Source organism: Mandrillus leucophaeus, unplaced genomic scaffold, assembly GCF_000951045.1.
Source record: "Mandrillus leucophaeus isolate KB7577 unplaced genomic scaffold, Mleu.le_1.0 Scaffold374, whole genome shotgun sequence".
Lineage (NCBI taxonomy): Eukaryota > Metazoa > Chordata > Mammalia > Primates > Cercopithecidae > Mandrillus > Mandrillus leucophaeus.
The window spans coordinates 1,999,923-2,013,145 of record NW_012103965.1 but is presented as its reverse complement, the minus strand read 5'-3'; the positions used below and the strand labels follow the sequence as shown (position 1 = coordinate 2,013,145).

Sequence of the window (13,223 nt, the reverse complement as noted above, 5' to 3'; positions counted from 1 at the left end):
AAAACAAAAAACAAAAAAGAAAAAGTTAGCCAGACGTGGTGGCTCGCACCTGTAGTCCCAGCTTCTCCAGAGGCTGAGGCAAGAGGATGGCTGGAGCCCATGAGGTTGAGGCTGCAGTGAGCTGTGATTACACCACTACACTCCAGCCTACGTGACAGAGTGAGAGCCTGTCTCCAGAAAAAAAAATACATATATATCATGAAAAATTAGGAAACATATCAAACCGAAAAGATTAATATATGAGGCCAGGCACAGTGGCTCGCGTCTGTAATCCCAGCACTTTGGGAGGCCGAGGTGGGCAGAACACTTGAGGTCAGGAGTTCGAGACCAGCCTGGGTAACATGGTGAAACCCGTCTCTACTAAAAATACAAAAATTAGCCAGGCATGGTGGTATGCACCTGTAGTCCCAGCTACTTGGGAGGCTGAGACAGGAGAATTGCTTCAACCTGGGAGGTGGAGATTGTAGTGAGCCGAGATCTGCACTCCAGCTCCAATGGGTGACAGAGTGAGACTCCATCTCAAAAAAAAAAAAAAGATTAATATATGAAAGCAGTACTTGACATAAGGAAAAAAAAGACAAAATATGATTGCTATACTTGACTTCAAACATAGTTCTTAGTATATAATTATTGATATATAATTCTTAGTATATACTAAGTATAGCTCTTAGCAGAATGCCTGGCACATGGCAGGTATGCAAGAAATGTCAGCTATTGCAACAAGTATTATTAATTGTAGCAATAAATGTGACTAACTTCAATGTCTTTTAGAATTTTGAGTTACAAATTTTTCTTTTTTTAATGTAGGTTCTTACTCTGCTGTCCAGGCTGTAGGTCAGTGGTATGATCATGGCTCACTGCAGGCTCAACTTTCCTGGGCTCACGCGATCCTTTCACCTCAGCCTCCCAAGTAGCTGGGAATACAGGCACACACCACCACACTGCCTAATTTTTGTATTGTTTGTAGAGACAGGGTCTTGCCCTATTGCCCAGCCCTGTTGCCCAGGCTGATCTCGAACTCCTGGGCTCAAGCAATCTGCCTGCCTCAACCTCCCAAACTGTTGGGATTACAGGCATGAGCCACTGTGCCCAGCCTATAAATTCTTAATATTACTAATTTTGGGATCACAGTAAGGAAAGAGTGAGAGGTCTTCTTTACCTGAAAAGCAACCTATATATCCCTGAAGTACCTTGAGTTTAGTTTGTTGGAATAAAAATTGTCAGAATTCCAAAAAATGAAGTATATACCCGTGTAAATTAACATATTATGATATAGAACTTGTTAAGAAGGTTCAACTAAATTTTGGACTGTGTTAACTGTGTTAACCAAAGGAAGTAATTTTTGTTTTGGAATGTTTTGTTAATTTCTTGTAACAGTTTCTTGTAATAATTAATTTTGCAAATTTCTTTGTTCTAAAAAATTGTTCTTCTAACAATTTTTTATTACCAGGATAAGTTTTCACTTGTTACTTTTGGCATAGGATACTATTGCTGTCATCAGTTTATCTGCGGTTTCCAAAACTCTGTAATGCTTCCCATAGGCAGTTTTTGGAATAACATAGTATGTTGTTTGATATGATTACTTTATGGCATTCATAAGATGTCTTTGGCATTTAGATCAGTTTTGCTCATTGAGTAAGAACTGTTAAGATGAGAAAAAGTATAATGATTGATATGGCATAATTGTTTTTCAGGAAGCGGAAGAAATGCACATCAAAGCAATTCAGATTAAAGAACAACTTCTTGGTCAAGAAGATTATGAAGTAGCCCTTTCAGTCGGACATCTGGCTTCTTTATATAATTATGACATGAATCAGTATGAAAATGCTGAGAAACTTTATTTGCGATCTATAGCAATTGGTATGTTACATTTAAATTTTCTTTAGTCAGTTGATTACAAATCAGCATGTCAGCATGTCTTATATGTTGTATAAGGAAAATGTTATTAAACACTTAAATGGGGCTGGGTGTCGTTGCTCATACCTGTAATCCCAGCACTTTGGGAGGCCGAGGTAGGCAGATCACTTGAGGTCAGGAGTTGGTGACCAGCCTAGCCAACATAGTGAAACCCCATCTCTACTAAAAAAATACAGAAACAAATTAGCTGGGCATGGTGGTGCGCGTCTGTAGTCCCAGCTACTCAGGAGTCTGAGGCAGGAGAATCGCTTGAACCTGGAAGGCAGAGGTTGTCGTGAGCTGAGATTGGGCCACTGCTCTCCAGCCTGGGCAACAGAATGAGACTCCATCTCAAAAAAATAAATAAAATAAAATAGTAAAATAGTTAATAAAATAAAATAGACTTAAATGGGATAAGTTGCTAAGGATATTCAGGAACCACTCAAAAGTCATCTGGAACATTTTGCTAAAGGTGCTTTTTTTGATACTGAAGCCAGTAGTAAGAAGTGTGACAGCAGAGTGTCATGTGTAGGCAAAAGTAGTTATTTTAAAGTATTTGTGCAGTTACTGCCCACTCATTCCTCCCCCTCCCTTCTCCTAACTTTTAACATCATAGATCAGGCTTACCTGTTTTTGAACTTGATAAAGTTATACAATGTGTATTTTTATGTGTCTGACTTATTGGTGAACAATAATGGTAAAATCTGTGATGTTGCATATCACTGCCATATGCTAGATTAGGATGTCATCATTTATCCATTCCACTGTTAATGAACATTTGGAACATTTGGATTTCCATTTCAGGACTATTACAAAATCAAGATAAGGAATTTGTGGCCATCATCTTATGAAGTGCCTGTTAAAACTCTTGCCCATTTTTATACTGATTTATCTTGTCGTTTTCTTACTGACTTGTAGAAATTCTTTATATGATACGAATATGACAGACCTTCGTTGGTTACATGTGTTGCACATATCTCTTATTCTATTGCTTGTTTCCTAATGGAGCCTTTTAAATAACAATAATTCTTTTTTGTGTGTGAGACAGGATCTTACTTTGTCACCCAGGCTGGAGTGCAAATCAGGGCTCACTGCAGCCTCAATCTCCTGAGCTCAGGTGATCCTCCTGCCTCAGCTGAGTAGCTGGGACTACAGACATGTACCAGCACAGCCGGCTAATTTTTTTTTTTTAATTTCAATAGGGATGAGGTCTCACAATCTTGGCCCAGGCTGATCTCAAACTCCTGAGCTCAAGTGATCCTCCTATCTCAGCCTCCCGAAGTGCTGGGATTGCAGGCGTGAGCCACTGTGCCCAGCCAGCCAGTCCTTAATGTAATCAGATGCATCAGTATTTTCTTTCTTTCTTTCTTTCTTTTTTTTTTTTTTGAGAGGGAGTCTCGCTGTGTCACCCAGGCTAGAGTACAGTGGCGCGATCTTGGCTCACTGCAACCTCCAACTCCCAGGTTCAAGTGATTCTCCTGCCTAAGCCTCCCGAGTAGCTGGAACTATAGGTGCCCGCCACCACACCCGGTTAATTTTTTGTATTTTTAGTAGAGACGGGGTTTCAGTATGTTGGCCAGGGTGGTCTCAATCTCTTGACCTTGTGATCTGCCCGCCTCGGCCTCCCAAAGTGCTAGGATTACAGGCCTTGTGAGCCACTGCGCCTAGCCTGCGTCAGTGTTTTCTTTTGTGAATAGCACTTTTTGTATTCTGTTTAAGAAATCTTTTTGACTGGGCGCAATGGCTCACTCCTTCCCAAAGTAATAAAGATATTTTTCTAGAAAATTATCTTCAGGAAACTTTATTTATATTTAGATCTACAGTCCTGAAACTGATTTTTGTTTATGGTGTGCAGTAGGGATTCAATTTTTTTTCCCAGTATGGACATAGAGTTAAGCCAAGACCATTTCTTCAAAAGACTTTTTTTGGTTTGGTTTGGTTTTGAGACAGTCTCAAACTCTGTTGTCCAGGCTGAAATGCAGTGGCGTGGTCTTGACTCGCTGCAGCCTCCGCCTCCTGGGTTCAAGCGATTCTCCCGTCCCAGTCTCCCAAGTAGCTGGGACTACAGATGCGCATCACCACACTTCGCTAATTTTTTTGTAATTTTTTAGCAGAGGCAAGGTTTTGCCATGTCGGCCAGGCTGGTCTTGAACTTCTGACCTCAGGCAATCTGCCCGCCTCGGCCTCCCAAAGTGCCAGGATTACAGGTGTGAGCCACCACACCTGGCCACAATACTGTTTTTTTCCCTCTGCGATACTGTCTTCATCATAAATCATTTATCCATATACATGTGGTTTTCCTATTATCTATAATGTATTGACTGACTTGTTCATTCCTCAGGTGGATGTAGTTTAAGAGTTGCTAACCCATACCACTGTGAAAAACAGACCTACTACTTAGAGTTCAATATTCATTTACAGTTTTTGTTTAGCCTGAAGGTAGTATATATTCAGAATACTGTGTTCAAAAGTTACTTGGGGTTATTTACACCCCCTTCGTTCAATGTGGTTATGTTATTCTTTTGCAAAACAATTAGGTTTATTTAACATGTTAAATTTTGCTCCTATCCATCTTTCTTTATTTTGTTAATTTTTTGAGTTAATTAATGGACTGTAATTAGAACTATACAGAAAGATATGCTCAGAGACATGTCATTTTCTCTGATTTCTTCTACCCAGTTCCCACCCACTCACTATGGATAACCAGTCTCATTAGTTTCTGGTTTATCGTTTTTGTATATCTTTTTGCACAATGAACAGATACATATTTTCTTATTTTCCCTATCATACACAAAAGATAGCACACTATAGATACTCTTTGGTATTTTACATTTTTGAATCTTAACAGTATACCATCAGTCACTCCGTAACCATTTATAGAGCCCAGAATTTCCCCCTCAGTTTGCAGCTACATAGGATGCCATTGAGTGAAGGTACCACAGTTGATTAAACCATTCTACATGTTTTCATTTGTTTCTGTTACTTTGTAATTACAAATACTGTTGCAGTGAATAGCCTTGTGCGTGTGTTTTGTTTTTTTTGTTTGTTTTGAGAGGGAGTCTCTCTCTGTCACCCAGGCTAGAGTGCAGCAGCCTGATCTTGGCTCACTGCAACCTCTGCCTCCTGGGTTCAAGCGGTTCTCATGCCTCAGCCTCTCCAGTAGCTGGGATTACAAGCATGCGCCACCATGCCCAGCTAATTTTTGTATTTTTAGTAGAGATGGGGTTTCACCATGTTGGCCAGGCTGGTCTCTAACTCTTGACCTCAGGTGATCCACCCACCTTGGCCTCCCAAAGTGCTGGGATTACAGGCGTGAGCCACCATGACTGGCCTGTGCATGTGTATTTTTCTGTTGTTGGAGATGCTGCTGTTCTTCTTTGAGATCTCTTTAAAACAGTTCCTTCAAACCATGAATTTTTATAATTCTGTTCTAGTGAGGCCAGCTTTAGACAAGAGAAAATTTTTTTAAAGTCTTAGTGATAGCTCATGGACTGATTTGGGGGATGCTGATACAAGAATTACATCTATTCCTTGCAGGGGAATAAACCTAAGCCTCCCTGTTTAAAGAATTGAACTTGTTCCTATTATAGAAATTGCTTGTTATCTCATTATTTGTGCTTTTGTGCTTTCTTTTTTTTTCTTTTTTCCTTTTTTGTTACTTTCAGGGAAGAAACTTTTTGGTGAAGGCTACAGTGGACTAGAATATGATTATCGAGGTCTCATTAAACTTTACAACTCCATTGGAAATTACGAGAAAGTGTTTGAATATCACAATGTTCTGTCTAACTGGAACCGGTTGCGAGATCGGCAGTATTCAGTGACAGATGCTCTTGAAGATGTCAACACCAGCCCCCAGTCCACTGAAGAAGTGGTGCAGTCCTTCCTGATTTCTCAGAATGTTGAGGGACCGAGCTGCTGAGGGAGGACCTCAGTTAACCAATTACCTTTTCCCGGATTCCAGGGAATTCATACTGTGAAATCAAAACCATGTTGTTTTGGGGGGCTGGAATTTGCATTGAAACACTGGTCCAGTCCGTTGAAGACCCTATTTTGGGTGATCCCTATCTTGCAGAGTGTCTGTAGGAATAAGCATATATTCAGTTATATTCAGCATGTACCGCATGTGTAAGTAGTCTGGCCCACATTTTCAACCTCGTAGAACAAACAACAGGAAATCTTTTTTTTGTTTGTTTTTAAAAAATCCATTTTGCAGAAAGCCTGAAAGAATAAAACACACCCCTAAATAAAACTATTTAAGAGTTTAAAAGAGTTGCATTCTTATTATGTAAGGATGATTTTAACAACTTTTTAATATGTAATTCTTCCATGTGGAGGTATTCAATACTGTAGTGTAAAGGAATTTTATGGGAAAATCTTTATATGCAGTATAGAAAAGTTAATACAAGTACTAATAAAAGAGGGACATCCTGACTTATGTTTGGCTACCTTGCCCAGATAAGTGGATACAACCACTCTGTATTACAAGGAAAGGACTGTCCGATTCATCTGAACTGGACCAGTGTTGATCTGTAAGTAACAGGAAATCTGATAGACCAGCACTTCTGACTGTTTTTTTTTTTTTTTGGTACAACAATGTAAGATGCTCTGATAGCATTTGCTAACAGGACCAGGAGGATCTAAAAAGGACCAGCCTTATGTCGAAGGTGGTTATTTGGACCAGAGGCTTTAGATGATTATTTTAGATCCTATGTATACTTTTATCAGTAGAATGATTTCATTTAGATGTATAATGAAAAAGAATAATGCAAAAATTATGTAATAGATACCAAATTAGGGAAGTTTGGCAATTTCAATGGCATATTTTTAGTCAAGGTACACAGATGGCAGTGCCATAAGCAAGTCTATAAATATCGGCTGCAGCCATCCCCCTCATTTTGAATATTGCCCTAGTAATCAATGCAGTTAACAAGTATACTGACTGTGAGTCATGAAAAAGTTCATGTTCAGATGGAAATGTTAGGTTACTGTATGGTTTATAGAGATTAATGAAAATGAATGCCCAAAAATAAGTCTTAGAAAACCCTCCATTTTTATGGTAAATAGTAATACAACTAGGTCATTTCATTTGAAATCTAGGAGTCAAATGGAAAGATCCCCTAATAATACAACTATTTCACTAACTTGTCTTTCTGTTTATTGGGTTTTGATTTGATTTTTTTGTAAGCCAGTCAGGTTATTTAATTATGAGGTAATAATCAAATTTAAGAATTTGTGACATGTAGCAATTCAAGAAACAAAAAGGTATTTTGCTGTTACCTCAATTCTTACTGTAGTAGCCCATCTGATGCTTCTATAGTTAAGAATCTGGGTTCCCCCCTATTTTCAGGGGTTCATGACTTGGCTGTTAAAGATGTTGCTCTTAGCTAATGCTTGGAGTAGTCTGTGGGTGAATGGATGTGTGTTGAATTTTAGTTTTCTTTTAACATACATGTTGGGTGAGAGGCGAAAAAATCTAAGCTGTCTGCCACATTGAGTATAGAAAAATTGTAGATTTCAAATTTTATTAGTATTTTAAGCACTTTTTTCAACTTCCCAACCTTGTTTGAAGCTGTTATTTGCAGTCCTATTAGTTTTGAGCCAGTGCATTTAAGTTCTCTAGGAGGGGGTTGGTTGGGGGATGTACTGAAAGAGATGAAGCATGCCCACACCCTAAGATGATAACTGTGTGATTTAGAAACCTGAGTTTATTCCTTAAATTGAATTATTTTCTTTTTAAATTTTGGAAAGAGTAAATTGATGTACTTGCAGTTTATGAAGCTGCCCCCCACCCCTCAGTTAATTGCAGTCTAATGTCAAGAGGCACTTCTTTATTAATTACCAAATAGTCTTTGTGACCAAGGACTAACATTTTTAAGTTACTCAGCTCTATCCTCATGGGCCTATATATTTAATACCTCCAAAGATATTTTCAGGATAGGCTTTGTATACTTTTATTGGTTATTTAGAATCCAGTGGTATGTTTGTGGTATAGGAATGTCATGGTAAATTGTTTTTCAATAAATATTTTGAAACATGTTTCCATATGAAGTTTTTTTTTTTCAATCTATATTTTTTGGTTTTGTGCACATACAGCATTTCCTAGGATAAAAATAAACAAATGACCTACAGCCTCATCCTCCCTAACTCAGTTTGAACTCAACTTAGCTCACACTCAGTGATAAAACAACATGATATGTAGAAGCCTAGGATCACAGGGTGATAATGTCAATTGGCAGCCAGTTGTGTTTTTTTGAAACATCATTATTGGCAATTTCTCCTTATCACCACTGCTTTAATGTAGTTTTTTTTTTTTTTGTAAATCCATATACTTTTGTGCATACACTAGCTAAGAAAACAGATTGCCATTTTTGGTTAGGGATATGACTTAATATGTTCTTATTTCTGGTTCTAATGAAGAATAATACCCTATGACTTTTAAGTGTAAGATTCATCCTTTAAGTAGGGATGTTTAGGATAAGTTAGATGTGTGCCACTATGATTTATTGGGTTTTTTAAAAATCTGAAAATAATAAAATTTATCTCACAATAAGTTAACTTGCACAAACTTTTTACATATGGTGAGGTATGTAAGGAAGCCCTGGCCAACTTAAAGATTTTTCTGGAGGTTCAGCAAAGTCATGTTAAATTAGGGGCCTTTGGTCTCATCCTTCTCTGACTCTTCTCTTCTACCCAGTCTCTTCCTAAAGTTCGGTGCTACTCCAGTTGGGTGCATCAGGGAGCTCCGTCAGCACTCGCATGTGTCGCTCAGGTGGCCATTCATGCCTGCATTCCATTTAATAGAGCCAATTGGAATTTTTAGAGCATAATCTTTATGGGTCCTCAAAGCTGACTTTGCCAAAGGGATTGAGACCCTTATTACCATCAGATCTCTGTCTCTGCCTGGTTAAAAACTGACTCACTGTTGCTTTGTAGTAACCCCTGCCCAGGTATTTTTTCATTTGTGAAAATAAAGGATTTGAGAAGGACCTTTGTTCCTAGCCTGTTGGGAAGAGTTTATAATTTTATGAAAATTAAGTACAGAGGCTGTGATCTTAGAAATAATGAAGGTGCCATTTGGCTGCTCCTTAATAGTGCAGACAGAAAACTCAGTAAACACATGCCGAAACATGATTGAAGCCTTTGGCTGAAACTTTATACGTAGAAATAATGATTTGCTCATAACAGGTATCATTAACTGCCACTTTTTATGTTTTCCCTAGAATTTGTAGCCTCGCTGCTCCTTTTTTTTTTTTTTTTTCCCCCCTGGGTGGCAAAGTTACTACTGGAAAAACACTAATTTATAAATACAAATTTTTTAGAGTTTTACCTTTGCTTTAAAAGTGAATGTGTATTTCACCTCTTGGCTGTGGAGGACCTTAGTTGCCAGGAAATTCTTTTTTTTTTTTTTTTTTGAGACGGGGTTTCGCTGTTATTGCCCAGGCTGGGAGGGCAATGGCACCGTCTTGGCTCACTGCAACCTCCGCCTCCCGGGTTCAAGTAATTCCCCTGCCTCAGCCTCTCGAGTAGCTGGGATTACAGGCTCCTGCCACCACGCCTGGCTAGGAAATTTGTTGTTGTTAATATGACATTTGGATTAATCTCCAGCTTCAACACTACTTTTGTCCATAAATCTCAGGAATGTTTTAGGCAGAAAACTGGTTTTACCCTGTTGATAATCAGAAGGAGTGTGCTTTAGGACTTATTGCATAATACTGTTCTTTAATTGCAATCCTAGGTATCTATAGCATGAGTGGCCTTAGTGAGTTTGTTGAAGTGCACATGTTTTTCAAGAGTAAAATTTAAGATTAAAATTATATGCTATATATAGATATCTAGAAAACTTGGTTTGTGGTGCACAGTTAAGTGTTGGATCACTAAATAACCATTGCAGGTACTGTTTGTGTAACATTACTCATTTCTGTATATTCCTTTTATGGGAAGATATTTTGCCATGGTAACTAAAACTTTTCAGTTTAGTTCTACTTTTATGATGTGAATGAATGCTACATTTTATTAAATATTACCAGGTCAGTACTATTTTTATACTTTATTAAGCATCAGGGGATTTTAGTTTAATAGGCTCAAAATTAAAAATTCTTAATGTAACAGTTAAAAGCAAAACACTAACAATCTTTACGTGAAAATCCCCACTAATAGTGCCACAATAATTTCTATAGAAATATCTAAGGTCATTAAATAGATTTTTGAAGACAGTTCTTCATTGTGTCAGGATGACCTTTCATATCATTCTCACCAACTTGTAGTGCCCACCGTTATTTGTAACTATTAAACCATACTAAGTATGTTTGTAACCAGCATTGTGATATTATTCTGTACTTGTATTGCTAAAAATGAATTATTGACCTAATAAATATAGTGTTCCTGCATTCATAGTGTATCTGTTTCCAATTCGGTTTTGATTGCTTTTGGTTGGGATTAAGCTTTGCAGACTGTTTTTATTAGAGAACAGTGTGAGAGAAACTGTTGGAACTAGAACAAAAGTGCTCTTGTTCAAGAAAATTAAGATGTGTGGCAGAGGAGGCACATGGTAACATCTGGAGATTGTGCTGATGAAAAGCACTTTGAAAAAAACAAAGCACTGCATTAATGCAAAGGGATTTTTTAGTCTTTACAAAAGTATACCATTCTTTTAAGAATCCTCTCACTCTAAAGGCTGAAAATGAATGATGAGACCTGATAAAGTTCTGTTGGAATAGTAAAGAAAACCCTAGATTGGAGTTTCAGTTCCAGCTGTCTCTGAACTGGAAGACTGAGTGATGTCATTCCAGCCCTCTTTGTGTTTTATTTCCTCACTTGAATAAGGGGGTGAAATTAGGTCTTTAAAAAACTTCACCATGAAACAGCATAAGTCTGAAGTATTCAGAAACCAGGTGCAGGAAACGAAGCCGTATTTTTAAAGATTAGGAAGAAAATACTGTAGACAAAATCCCCTCATCACTTGGAATATAGTGAGCACCAGCTTCATTGCCTGCCACCTTCAGTGATACTGAGTTTAAAAATGTTTCTTTTTACATCTCCATGACAACCTCTGAACATGCTATTTCATCTGCTTTGTGGAATGTCATTTCCTGGATAGTCTTACTCATCTGTCAAGCTCAAAGATCAAGGGAACCCTTCCCTTAAAGTTTGAGTTGCCACTTGGTAGTAATGCAGTATTTTAGAGCTTTGTTAAAGCAATTACCATGTGGCCATATAACTTGCAGTATTAAGACTATTTCCAACTTGTAAACTGCTGAGTTGTGTTATTTTTCAAGAAACAAAGATTACCCTGTGACAGATACTGTCCTGAGTGTGTTAGCAAACCACACTCAGTTACTTTAAGCACACATTTCTATAGACAAATGCCCATTAGGATGGCTATTACAGAAAATAAGTGTTGGCAAGGATGTGCAGAAATGAGAGCCTTTGTGCACTGTTGGCAGGAATGTAAAATGCTGCATGTGCTGTGAAAAAGTCACCTGTGCTCAAAAAATTAAAAACACAATTACTCTGTGATCCAGCAATTCAACTTCTGGGTATAGATCCAAAAGAATTGAAAGGGTCTTGAACAGATATTTAGGTAACTGTGTAGAAGCATTATTTGCAATAGCCAAAACCAAAAGCAACCCAAATGTCTATCAATGCATGAACAGATCAATATAGCAGGCCAGGCGTGGTGGCTCACGTGTATTCCTAACATTCTGGGAGGCAGGCTGACGCAGGATTGAGCCCAGGAGTTCAAGACCACCCTGGGCAACAAGGTGAAACCCTGTCTCCACAAAAAAATACAAAAAAAAAAAAATTAACTGGACATGGTGGCACACACCTGTAGTCCCAGCTACTCAGGAGGCTAAGGTGGGAGGATTGCTTGAGCCCAGGAGGTCGAGGCTGAGTGAACCATGATCACGCCACACTGCACTCCAGCCTGGGTGAGAGAATGAGAGAACCTGTTGATAAATATGACATATACATACAGTGGGATATTATTCAGCCATAAGAATATAGGAAATTCTGACATAAGCTATAATGTGGACAAACCTTGAAGACATTATGCTAGGTGAAATAAGACAGTCACAAGTGTATGATTCTATTGTATGATGCACCTAGAGTAGTCAAATCTATAGAAGCAGAAAGTAGGATAGTGGTTGCCAGGAGCTGGGGATAGGGGAAAATGGGGAGTAGTTGCCTAATGCAGGGGTCCCCAACCCCCGGGGGTCTGTGGCCTGCTAGGCATCGGGCCACATGGCAGGAGGTGAGCAGTGGGTGGGCGAACGAGCGGAGCTTCTGTATTTACAGCCTCTCCCCATCACTTGCCTGAGCTCCACCTCCTGTCAGATCAGTGGCAGCATTAGGTGAACCCTATTGTGAACTGTCCATGTGAGGGGTCTAGGTTATGCACTTCCTATGAGAATCTAATGCCTAATGATCTGTCACTGTCTCCCATCACCCCCAGATGGGACCGTCTAGTACAGGAAAACAAGCTCAGGGCTCCCACTGATTCTACATTATGGTGAGCTGTATAATCATTTCATTATGTATTACAATGTAATAGTAATAGAAATAAAGTGCACAGTAAATGTAATGTGCTTTACACGGTGGCTCACACCTGTAATCCCAGCACTCTAGAAGGCCAAGGCAGGCAGACCGCTTGAGCTCAGGAGTTCAAGACCTGAACATGGCAAAACCTCATCTCTGCCAAAAAATGCAAAAAGTTAGCTGGGTCTGGTGGTACATGCCTGTGGTCCCAGCTGCTCAGGAAGCTGAGGTTGGAGGGTTGCTTGAGCCTGGGAGGTTGAGGCTGCAGTGAAATGTGATTGTGCCACTGCACCCCAGTTTGGATGACACAGTGAGACCCTGTCTCAATTACAAAAAAATGTAATGCACTTAAATCATCTCAAAAGCACCCCACCTCCCCCTGCTTCCAATCTGTGGAAAAATTGTGTTCCACAAAGCCAATCCCTGGTGCCAAAAAGGTTGGGGACCACTGCACTAATGGATCTAGAGTTTGTGTTTTGCATGATGCAAAAGTTCTGGAGATTAGTTTCACAAAACTGTGAAAATTAATACTAGTGAATTTTACACATAAAATGGTTCAGACGGGGCTGGGCACAGTGTGGCTCATGCCTGTAATCCCAGCACTTGGGGAGACTGAAGCAGGTTGATCACCTGAGGTCAGGAGTTTGAGACCAGCCTGACCAATATGGTGAAACCCTGTCTGTACTAAAAATACAAAAATTAGCCGGGTGTAGTGGTGCGTGCCTGTAGTCCCAGCTACTAGGGAGGCTGAGACAGGATAATTGCTTGAACCTGGAATACAGAGGTTGCAG

At 39.2% G+C, this 13,223-nt stretch overlaps 1 protein-coding gene across 3 annotated transcripts in view; it reads left to right on the top strand.

Annotated features, from left to right (window-relative positions):
• APPBP2 (amyloid beta precursor protein (cytoplasmic tail) binding protein 2) overlaps positions 1 to 10,283 on the top strand; it is an 84,979-nt gene extending 74,696 nt beyond the window's left edge. For all 3 annotated transcript variants that reach the window (XM_011990245.1, XM_011990242.1, XM_011990244.1), the window contains 2 exons: positions 1,695 to 1,860; positions 5,562 to 10,283. In XM_011990245.1, the coding sequence (XP_011845635.1) occupies positions 1,695 to 1,860; positions 5,562 to 5,815 (420 nt within the window). In that variant the 3' untranslated portion in view covers positions 5,816 to 10,283. The remainder of the gene's footprint in view (positions 1 to 1,694; positions 1,861 to 5,561) is intronic.
• Positions 10,284 to 13,223: the final 2,940 nt, after the last annotated feature.